Genomic DNA, 12,572 nt, shown 5'->3' with positions numbered 1-12,572 from the left:
TGCTATAAACATTGAAGTGGATGCATTACTGTAGTATATTGTTTTTAAGTCTTTAGGGTATAGACCAAGGAGTGGCATAACTGAGTCAAATGGTGGTTCCATTCCAAGTTTTCTAAGGAATCTCCATACTGCTTTCCAGATTGGTTGCATCAATTTGCAACCCCACAAGCAATGCATAAGTATACCTTTTCCCCCACATCTTCATCAACACTTATTGTTGTCTGTGTTTTTGATTAATTCCATTCTGATTGGCATGAGATGAAATCTTAGAGTAGTTTTGATTTGCATTTCTCTAATTACTAGAGATCTTCACCAGTTTTTTTCATATATTTTTGATTGATTGTATATCTTTTCCTGTGAAGTATCTGTTCCACTCCTTAGCCCATTTATTGATTGTTGTTGTTTTTTTTTTTTGTGTGTGTGTGCATGTTTTTTGAGTTCTTATATATCCTGGAGATTAGTGCTCTATTGGGCATGCGTATATCAAAAATTTGCTCCCAAAGAATGGGAGGAATAGATGAATTCTAGATAGGGCAGAGGGGTGGGAGGGAAAGGGAGGGGGCAGGGGATTAGCAAGGATGGTGGTATGTGATAGACATCATTATTCAAAGTACATGTTTGAAGACACGATTGGTGTCAACATACTTTATATACAACCAGAGATATGAAAAATTGTGCTATATAAGTGTAATAAGAATTGTAATGCATTCTGCTGTCATTTATTTGTAAAAAAATCAATAAAAATAAACATGACATAAATAAATAAATAAATAAATAAATAAATATGACTTTGCATTTAAAAAACATTGCTTCAAAAATATAGGCTCTCTCTTTACCTCGCTTATTGTTTCTTTTGATGAATAGAAGCTTTTAGTTTGAATCTATCCCATTTATTGATTTTTTATTTTCTTTCTTTCACTTTAGGAGTCTTCTTAATGAAGTTGGGGCCTAATCTGACATGATAAAGATTTGGGTCTACGTTTTTTTTTTTTCCTGTTAGGCATAGGGTCTCTGGTCTAGTTCCTAGGTCCTTGATTCACTTTGAGTTGAGTTTTGTACATGGTGAGAGAGAGGGTTTTAGGTTCATTTTGTTGCATTTGATTTCCAGTTTTCTCAACACCATTTGTTAAAGAGGCTATCTTTCCTCTACTGTATGTTTTCAGTGTCTTTGTCTAGTACATGATAACAATATTTATGTGGGTTCATCTCTGTGTCTTCTATTCTGTACGATTAGTTTACATTTCTATTTTGTTGCCAATACCAATAGATTTCAGCCCTAATTTTAATTATTTCCTGTCTTCTACTTCTTTTGGTGTTGGTTTGTTCCTCTTTTTCTAGGGTTTTGAGATGCAATGTCAGGTCATTTATTTGTTGACTTTTTCTTCTTTTAATGAATGAGCTTAATGAAATGAACTTTCCTCTTAGTACTGCCTTCATAGTGTCCCAGAGATTTTGATATGTTGTTTCAGAGTACTCATTTACCTCTAAGATTTTTTTATCTCCTCCCTGATATATTCTGTTATCCATGCATCATTCAGTAGTATATAAATAGCATATTATTTAGTCTCCAGGTGTTGGGGTATCTTCTATTTTTTATTTTATCATTGATTTCTAATTTCATTCCATTATGGTCAGGTAGAGTACAGGGTAATATCTCTATTTTTTTTTATTTGCTAAGACTTGCTTTGTGGCATAACATGGTCTATTTTGGAGAATCATCCATGTGCTAATGAGAAAAAAATATATTCACTCATGGATGGATGTCATATTCTATATATGTTTGTTATGTCTAAATTATAAAGTGTATTATTGAGTTCTATAGTTTCTTTGTTTGTTTAGTTTATATTTAGAAGATCTATCCAGTGGTGAGAGAGGTGTGTTAAAGTCATCCAGTATTATTGTGTTATGGCCTATTTGATTTTTGAAGTTGAAAATGGTTTGTTTGCTATCATAGATGCCCCATTGTTTGGGGAATAGATATTTATGATTATTATGTCTTGTTAATGCAAAGTTCATTTAAATAGTATGAAATGACATTCTGTATCCCTTTTCACTAACTATAGTTTGAATTTCCCTTTGTCTGATATGAGGATAGAAATGACTGCTTGTTTATGTGGTCCATGTGAGTGATACATTTTTCCCCATCCTTTTACTTTCCATAGGTTGATGTCTTTCCCTGTGAGATGACTCTCTTGAAGTCAGCATATTACTGGATCTTTTTTCAAAATCCAATCTACCAGTCCATGTCTTTAATTCATGAGTTTAGGCTATTGAAAATCAGGGTTATTATTGAGACACGGTTTGTTTTCCTGGTCATTTTGGTTTATTTTTGGTTTTAAGCTTTACTTGGTCTCTCCTTTGATTGGCATTTCCTTTAGTTCTTCCCTTTGCAGGTTTTCATTGTTATTTTCCATTTCCTCCTCATGTACTGTTTTGCCAAGAATGTTCTGTAGTGCCTGCTTTCTTACTGTAAGTTTTTTTAACTTTTGTTTATCATGGAAGGTTTTTATTTTGTCATCAAATTTGAAGCTTAATCTTGCTGGATAAAATATTCTTGGTTGACCAATTTTCTTTCAGAGCTTGGTATATGTTATTCCAGGATCTCCTTGCTTTGATGTTCTCTGATGAAAAATCTGCTGAGATCCGAATTGGTGTTCTCCTATATGTAATCTGATTTTTCTCTTTTTTGGACTTTAAAATTCTATCCTTATTCTATATGCTAGGCATTTTCAATATAATGTGTCTTGGTATAGATATTTTGTAATTTCATAAATTTGGTGTCCTGTAAGCCTATTGTATTTGATTTTCCAATTCATTCTTCATGTTTGGGAATTTTTCTGATATTATTTTTTTGAAGAGATTGTGCATTCCTTTGGTTTGAATCTCTATGACTTCCTCTATCCTGATAAATCTTACATTTGGTCTTTAGATGTTATCCCACAATTCTTGGATATTCTGTTCATGGTTTCTTACTATCTTCACTGTATGGTCAACTTTGTTTTCAAGATTGTATATTTTGTCTTCATTGTCTGAGGTTCTGTCTTCCAAATGATCTAGTCTGCTGGTGATGCTTCCTATTACATTTTTTACTTCGTTTGTTGTTTCCTTCATTTCAAGGATTTCTGTTTGTTTTTTCTTCAAAATCTCTCTTTCTTGAATTAATCTTTTGCTACCTGTATCTGCTCTCTTACTTCTTTTTGGAGTGATTAATAATTGCCTGTATATGCTCTCCTACCTCATTGGAGTGATCAGTTTTGGCCTGTATTTGCTCACTTATGTCATTCTTTAATTCACAGGCCATTTTAATTATGTAAATTCAGAACTCCTTCTCTGTCATTTCATCGACTGCACTGTGAATGGATTCTATTGTTATAGTATCTTGGTTTGATTGGGACATTTTCCTCCCTTGTTTTTTTTCATGTTGTCTATGTGTCTTCCTCTCTTGCAGTGCAGATATGAGGTATTGCACGTTCTACCCTATAATCTCGTGGTGTCCCTGCAGGTTGTGAATACCTCAATATTAAGGGGGAGATCAATGTTTACAGCACCCAATGTAACTAATATGCAGCCATAAATCAATTCGCTTTTATTTAGACACTCATGGTTTTGCCACAGAAATGACAAGTACTGTTATCTTGTTCCATACAGCCAGTAGCTTTACATAAGGATTTATGGTTTCTAATGGTGGACAGAAGAGGGGGATGGGCTGTGAAGTTTATAAGGAGGATGTGAGAATATAGAGGTATTAGGTTATAGGACTAGAGAAAGGGTAATCAAAAGAAGTTGGCTGTTAGCAGGAGAGAAAAGAGAGAGAGAGAGGCAACCTCATGCAAGGCCCCCTGTTGCCTTGCAAGAGGATGGCGTTTGTTAATACCCTTAGTAGAGATACCTCTGGTTCAATTGGGCCCACAGGGATCTTGGTGATGGTTTTTCAGGTCCTGGTTATTTTCCCTAGATGGAAGCAGCCATGTTCCTCATTGATGGCAGCAGAAGTGTCAAGCTCGTAGGTATCTTGATGTTGGGCTTCCAGACCGCAATCAGTATCACAAGGTGGAAGCTTCCCCAACTAAAGATGGCAGAGGCAGCAGCAGAGGTAACCCAAAATGGTAGTGGAGGTGTCCCAAGATGGAGGCAACCACTTTCATAGATGAGGCTGGAAGGATGGGCTGAATGATGGAATTGGGTGGCCTATTTGGTGATGCTGCAGAGTGGTGTGTGTGGCTACAATGGGTGACATCCTTCTTCACACAGACATGGTGTTCTGGGTCATGCATTGGGATGGGTCTCTGGGGTGATGGGGCCACACAGTGGAATGGCCTCTCTCCGTTGTTGTGGGCTAGGTGATGTGAAGGGCCTCCCTGGCAGGGCAGGCCCTGTGGTCTGTATTTGCATTTTACACTGCTCTTTGTTAAGATTTAGTGTTCATCTTGGGCTGGCCATATACTATCCACATAACTAAATAACTGATACAATATGCCCCTTTTAAAGATGTAGGGTTAAATACTTAACTTGATTTTGAAGAGCAATCTGCCAAATAGAGAAGACTTGAACCTCATCATTTTAGAAGAAATTCTAATATTTCATAAAAAAGCAAAACCACATTAAAAAATCTTTAAGAACCAGAAGTAAATATTTTGTAGATTTGTAGGTACTCCAAGTGTGATAGTTAAGTCTTTCATATTCTTATTTTGGTCTGTGCAGTATACTTAAATTTAGTGCATTAACTCAATAAGATGGTGGTTATTAATCAAAATTTGGGTATAATTTTAGGTGCTATCAGGAATACTATAAAACATAGATCACAGTCCTCAGTCACAGTGCATATGAGCTGTATAGATAAAGCATGCAGAGATAAAAATAAAACTAACATATACCAGCTAAAGGATATATATGATGAATATTAATTGCAAATCAGGAATAAGATCACTGTAACCTATAAAGAAGATTTGTGTTAAAAGATTCCTCCTCTGGGAAGCACATTAGAAATGTGGCTTTCCACTGACCACTTTTGGGCACCTTGTGAGTACTGTTTGGAGAAACTACTAGGCCTTTAGGTGAAGAAAAAGAGCACACTTCCTCCAGAGGGAATGGTGCTCCACATCAGGCTCATCTGTTGGCAGAGTAGAACTAATTATCAGTCCCCACACGCTACTTCACTGGAGTACCTTGTTCCAATATATGGCATTCGATATTACCATATTTTGTGAATTTTTACTTCTGGTGGGATTTGGAATGTAAAAATGTTTAGAATAATGTAACAAAACTGTTTACTTCATTTTCTGTGTTTATCATCATCACTGAAGGATCAATATGGAAAGTGAAACAATTTGAAACAAAACAAAAAATGTAAAAATTATTACTTGGCTACTTGGTTAACAAAATGATATAAACTATTGGCTAAAATGGTTTTAGAATGCAATCTGTGTCTATGTATTAGAGTCAAGAGTAAACAAGTCTGGGCATGGTGATGCACACCTATAATACCAGCAGCTCTGGAGGCTGAGGCTAGAGGATCACAAGTTCAAAGCCAGCCTAAGCAAAAGTAAGGTGCTAAGCAACTCAGTGAGACTCTGTCTCTAAAGAAAATACAAAGTAGAGCTGGGGATGTGGCTTAGTGGTCCAGTGCCCCTGAGTTCAATCCCTAGTACCTCCCCACAAAAAAAGTAAATCAAATCTTTTAAGTTGATATAAAGTAAATAAATTTTATTATATTATACTTTAGAAAAGAGGGTTTTTTCCATATTTTCTCAAGAATGCCTTTAGAAGTATAGTTTAAGAAGTGTATATAAATTTTTAAGATTTATTTTTAGAGGCTGAAAACTATAATCTCACCTTCTTTATGGGAGTATATAAACTTTACAGAATAGAAATTGACTATAAAATTATTAGCATTTATGATATTAAGCTAGGATAATGGATTTCCTATCTAGGAGCAGTACTTTGTGGCCTGGTCAGACAGTATTGGGAGACTGTCACATTGTTTTGAGAATATCCTGATAGACATCTCAGGATGTACTTCAGGCAAATACAGTGGGCAGTCTTCTTGCAAAATTCCTGGATTCCACAGTGACAGCTGAATTGAACAGAAATCATTGCTATAAGTGGCTCATGGAAAAATAATGTGTGTAGTGGCAATTTTATTGTGTCAGGTTGAGACCAATGAAACTCACCTGGTTTAATACACAAATTTCTATTTCAATATTCAATAATATTGTGAAAGAACCATCATAATTCAGTTTAGGTAAGGACTACCTATTTCCTATCTTGTTAGAGTCTAGTGCTTCTCATAATGGCTTGAGTTTTTTTCTGGAAGAAACAAAGAAATGTGTGAAAGTTATATCTCCTTGTATTAATTAGGCATCATATGGTTTCCCTAAGGTTATGGTACAAGTGTCTCAATCAAATACAAGTTTAGAGAAATATACTGCTATACATATTTAGTTTGATTTGGGACTTGATGGCTTCTGTTACCCTGTTCTTACTATTGGAATTTTAGTAGACATGCTAGCACTCCTGAAATAGTTCTCTATTGCTTCATAGTTTTTTGCTTGCCCCTGCATGCCTCTCCAGTCATTAATACAGTACTAAACTCAATATATAGGTACTGAATCCACTTATGCTAATTGATTTATTAATACCACAATACTCACTGACTATTTGTTCCTATGAAAATTAATTAATTTAATTAAATTAATTAAATTAATTAATTTAATTCAAATTTTCCATATAAATATTCATGAACTTAATCAATATATCTCAAGGGGGGGGTTACAAAGGGGAGTGTGAGCAAACGTGTGGGGGCATAATTCTTCCTTTTGAAGAATTGTTCCATATAGTGCAGGATGTTGAGTATGCCTTGTTCCTGACCATTAAATACCTGCATTGCTCTCCATTTATTATGATTAACCAAAGAAGGATATCCCTGCAAATCTCATATTACACAGAGGAAAGTGGGGGCTGCCTTTGTCAAGACCCATTGCATCAGTGACTCAGCATAAACTTGCACTTGACTTCCAAATATAGGATTATTTATGTGTTCTGAATCTTATTTTAGTGGAAAAAAGTAATGCAAATATGAATTTATTCATACTCTAATTTCCACTACTTTTAAGATCAGTGCAGAAATAAGGCATTCGTGAATAAGTACAACATAAAACATGTAGAAGAAGTGGAAAGAGTGAGAAATGCACAGAAGAAAGTGAGATTGATGTTTGAAGGAGCAGTAGGAAGTTCACAAATTAAAGATGGGGAAAATTTGAGAAGTATGGAAAGAATTAACAAAGAAATAGACATAGGAGAGTCCAGAACATTTTGGGGGGAAAAATATATATATATGTGTGTGTGTGTGTGTGTGTGTGTGTGTGTGTGTGTGTGTGTGTATTAGCAGAAAGTTTCTGAATGAGAGTAATTATAATTGGAGCCAGTTTATGAAAAAACCTTAAGATCTAATAAAAGTTTAAGGTTTTGCTTTGTAGAAACTAGAGCGTAATGGAAGGCAGTTTAGCAACTGAATTAAATGAATCAGAACACTGAATTAATTCTTAAGAAATATTGTGATAAGATAGATATGTTGATAATGATAATACATTTAACTGGTAGAATAATTAACATAAAGATAAGTAGTTTTCTGCATATACAGCTGTAAAGCCTGCCAATAACCAGTTATATTTGTGTGCTAAAAGCAGTTACATAAAAAGTAATTCTATGGTTGAATCCAAGCTTAAAAAGTGTATGCTATGACCAATTAATTATATCTGACACAAGAAAAAGGTGGAAGATTAGAAGGAACGATGTCATGTATCTGCCATTCTTACTACAGAGCAAATGTTTAAACTGAACTAGAAACTAAAAGACAGCTAACAGAAACTGAACAGCATATGAGATAAATGCTAAAGTCGCTAGACAAGGTTATACAAAATTCATTCATGTTAAGTATGAAAAGATATATTGGTACTACAGACTTTTCAATAATATCTGTAAACACAGGTTATGATTCATTGCCAAGTTGTGTCTTCTAAAAAAAAGAGCATGTTGTACATAGGAAGTATGAATTTTCAGGGATTTCAGAGTCTCATAAAAGAAAGATAAGACTTTATAAAGACAACTGACTTCTTTGTTGATTTATTTAACTTCCTGGTAATAGCAAGATGAGGTTCAAATTAATTTACTATATTTAATGATTTAATTCTATCATTGATTAGAGATCCATTTTATTTACATTCCATCAATTTCAGAGTTTATTGAATGAATTTCTAATATAACTGGATTCTGAATTGGGTACAGTGGTGCTTGCCTGTAATCCCAGTAGCTCAGGAGGCTGAGAAAGGAGAAGTATTAGTTCAAAGCTAGCCTCACCAAAAGCAAGACACTAAGCAAATCAGTGAGATCCTGTCTCTAAATAAAGAACAAATTAGGACTGAGGATGTGACTCAATGGCCAAGTGCCTCTGAGTTGAACGTGGGTACCAAAAAACCAAACAAACAAACAAACAAAAAATGGATTCTGAAGTGTTGTTTATATACTCTAAAAACTGAAATACCCTATTCTATATCTTAAGGAAAGAAAAAAATAAAAGAAATTGAAATTTGTGTAATCATGTCTAATCCCTGAAGTTTATGCCAATTTGGTTAAGGTTTTTTTTTGGGGGGGGGCGGTATATGGGTTGAAATTTTTTGTTTGTTCTAGTTTTTGTAAATGCTGACACATACAGAAAATATCTTTATTCTGGCACTCTTGTCACATTGCATTTTAAATATATTAGGCATATCTTAACTAATTAGTAAATACAAACAAAATAACTTTTTTGGGAGTCAGGAATGGCTCTGTGATCTCAGGGGTCAGCTCACACACTGGAGGGCAAGAGGAGCAAGGGAGGCAAGAGGTAAGAGAGCAAATACACCTGAAACCTCCCTATTTATTTGGAAGAAGACATTCAATAGAATATTCTACCCAAATAAGGCAAGGGGTAGGGTTTCGAAGGGTGGAGTCTTGCTTGGTGATGTCTTGTGATCAGGAGATTGATTGACATCTTGGCAAGTCACACCCATCTCAGGTGCTGTGTGGGATCACAGGCAGAGTGAGAGGAAAGGCACTTTTGCCTTGCACAGCCCAATCAGCTCACAATGCCAGACCAGTCCCCTCAAAAGCTCAAATGCACATAGCTCTCACACACAGCCCATGGATGGCTCACAACAAATACATTCATGCACATGATACTTAAAATAAGACTGTTGCTCATACTTGTAAGTGGATATTTTGATAGCAAGTTCTCAGGGAAATGTGTCTTGGGATAGCAATGGAAATGCCACATAGAGATGGGTGTGTATACCATATAAATCATTTTGAAAATCACAGAAATTAAGATTGATAGTTCATAATATTCATTCATAGTAGTAATTTGACCATTGCCACTCTTTCTTTGAGAAAGTATATCAAAATACAGATAGTTTTTAAATCTTGCCATATACTAAGAATGATATTTTTGTTTTAAATTGATTCTCTCACTTTGAAGTGGTATATAACCATGGAATTTTAATCAGTTACAGTTATGAAATAAATACATTTATTTATTTCCAATAGAATGATTTCTGTTTTTATAGGTTTATGGCACTTACACTTGAATCTTTGGTTAGTTATTATATTTGAAATTTATTCACTTAACGAGGGAGTTTTGCTTTCCTTTACTCTCTTCTTTATTTTGTTTATTTTTATGTGGTGCTGAGGATCAGACCCAGTGCCTCACACATGCTAGGTAGGCAAGCACTCTACCACTGAGCCACAACCCAACCCCTCCTTTACTCTTTTCTTAAATATTTTTTACTGTCTCTCAATGACCTTTTAAAAATATTTTTAGTTACACATAACATTCATGCATGCATAATATGAAATTAAAAATAGTAAGAAAATACAAGTAGCAATTTTGGGGTTTAAAATTCCTCAATATTCACATACCAAGATTCCACATTTTGTTTTATGAACTGCAGAAAATACTTGCATTATAAAGTAATATACTGTCAATAAGACTATAAAAATAAATCAAAAATTATGATGTGTACACATTTAATAATTTGGTCTCTGTGAGTGAATTTTGAACTATAGATAGGGAAAATGTAAATTATCTTGACATTATAGGTTACTTTTCCTTTTCTTTAATAAGGTATTTCATTAAAACTTCCTAGAAAAGCATATAATCCAGATAAAGCATGCATTCACTAATTAATAGCCTGCAACTGGATTTTAATTTTTCTGTAGTTGTAGATGGACAGAATGCCTTTATTTTATCTGTTTATTTTTATGTGGTGCTGAGGATCAAACCCAGTGCCTCACACATGCTAGGCAAGCACTCTGCCACTGAGCTACAACCCCAACCCTGCAACTGGATTTTGAACAGTGTCAATATATATTGTTTTGACCCATATTTATGTATGTATCAATTTGAGCTATTAAAGAAACAATTAACAAGTCATTCTGATTAAATTATTTCTGGCTACAAGAATGAAAACTTTATTAATCAGATATCTAGTCATTTATTAAGGGAAGTATGAAGAAATTAAGCACAATGTTAAATAAAATCCATCATAAATATCCAAGGAGACATTTACCATAACCAAAATTTGATTAAAAAGTAGAATTGTGTAGTTATTTTTACAAAGAATTTTTTGACATCTCTATATCTTTTCTTTCTCAGGGTTAGATTATAATTTCCTACTTTATGGAGAAATCTTTGAAAGAGCAGAAATCAATGGGGAGAGGTTACTCAACATCACTCAGCAAAGACTTACTGAACTTGGCATAACTCGGACTGATCACCAGGATATACTATTAAAAGCAGTTGCTAATATTTGTAGAAAGGTAAGTAGAGAGATGCCTTTGCATATTGTTTGTTTTTCTGGTTAACAAAAAATGAGTTCAAGTTAAAAAGTTGTGCTTCTTTCTGCTACACAGTCTGAATTGTAGTTTTCTACTTTTTCAGTTCAAAGGTTAATGTAACTGTATGGACTCTGACTGTTTTTACGTCTTCCAGTGAGCCCCTCCCATTCCTGAATTTGAATCTTGGCTCTGTCTCAAGTCATTGCTGCTTCATTTTGTGACATGGGGATGATGTACCTCATCATTTTGGAGGAAAATCAAGAATATTCGGCCTAGTCATTTTTCTGAGAAATAAATGTCAGTGTATCCTAGAGAATTAGTTCATAAATTCCTAAAAAAAATCAAGAAATAGGACAGCTATATCTACTATTGATGCTCAAAAAGAAACAAAGAATGAAAAGGGGGTTATCAAGGTATGACACAATATTGAAGACATTTGGATCTTAACCTAGAAATAGAGTTGTCATTTTATATTAAAAACTAATAATAATACTATATATGGTCACACCTAGAACTATTTAACAAAAGTGAAAAACTTGAGGTTTTTCATGATTTAAGAACTGCAATCATATTAAATTAATCTACCAATTCAACTAATTTTGAGGATATTTAATGATATCAGTAATCAAATAATACCATACACCTAGTTATGTCAAAGTTTGATTCCCCACATTTACATTTGACATGGTTGAAAACATTTTATTTCTAATAGATATTAAAATTCTAATATGTCTTATCCTTTCTGGATGCACTTTATCCTTCCTCTCTCTCTGTAAGAATGCCATACTCTTTAAAAAATAAAGACTATATATATCTTTATCATTTTCCTTCATATTCTATTTACAACAGTGTGAAAATATATATATTTTAATTGAACCTTGTATTTCATGCAGTTGATAATTCAACTGATATTATTAGCTAGCCAACATCATGAGAATCCTTGCACAGTTCCTGAATGAAATAACTATATGTATAGAGGGTTCAGTTATAACAGGTTACCTAGACTAAGCAGTGTTTTATTTCTTCATGATAAATTTATAACAAAAACTATGCCTCACATATTTGTTTCCTATATAGTAAAATGTTCTCTAGGTAGTAAAATGCCATTTTAAAATATTTGATGGGGGAACATTAATAGTATCAGCTTCTCTCAAGTAAGCAAACATTCTCTAAAATATATTGGTATTGAAATTCAGTAGTTCCTTAGATCATCTAATATACTGATATTTGTGACAATGGTGTCATGTTACCTTTCCCCAGTAGTGTGTTTGTGTTTTAAAGGAGTTCTTTTTGATGAAAGGGAAAAAGTAGTTGTAAAGCAAAAATTGGTTCTTCTGTCAAGTATATTGAAATATACAGGAGCCTAATAATTTTAAAGATCTCTACTTTCTAAATGTTTCATGACTGTGTTTATCTTCTCTAGCATTTGTCCCACTGAAACATTTTGAAAGATCAGCCTATAAAGATATACATGTCCCCAGAGGTCAAATAGAGATGAGTTTTTATATATCTTCTTGAGCAATAACTGATAGTAGGACTATTTCTGATTCAAATTCTGAAAGTGAGCCAAATACTATATCCTACATTAACTAAATATGTGGGGCTTCCAGGATGTAACAGTGATACCCCATTAGAAGAAAAATGCTTAAGAGAATATAAACTGGAAAAGAAATAGAAAAAATGGTCAGGGTGCAATCATTTTT

At 33.9% G+C, this 12,572-nt stretch overlaps 1 protein-coding gene across 2 annotated transcripts in view; it reads left to right on the top strand.

The window, feature by feature from the left end:
* Positions 1-12,572, top strand: part of LOC101958962 (connector enhancer of kinase suppressor of ras 2) — a 457,679-nt gene that overhangs the window by 101,030 nt on the left and 344,077 nt on the right. For both annotated transcript variants that reach the window (XM_078034585.1, XM_040282705.2), the window contains one exon: positions 10,688-10,851. Coding sequence is in view for 1 of the 2 variants with exons in the window: in XM_040282705.2 (XP_040138639.2) it covers positions 10,688-10,851 (164 nt within the window). In the remaining variant the exon portion in view is untranslated. The remainder of the gene's footprint in view (positions 1-10,687; positions 10,852-12,572) is intronic.

Source organism: Ictidomys tridecemlineatus, chromosome X (assembly GCF_052094955.1).
Source record: "Ictidomys tridecemlineatus isolate mIctTri1 chromosome X, mIctTri1.hap1, whole genome shotgun sequence".
Classification (NCBI taxonomy): Eukaryota; Metazoa; Chordata; class Mammalia; order Rodentia; family Sciuridae; genus Ictidomys; species Ictidomys tridecemlineatus.
The sequence above is the reverse complement of the archived record's forward strand: the minus strand, read 5'-3'. Positions and strand labels throughout refer to the sequence as shown.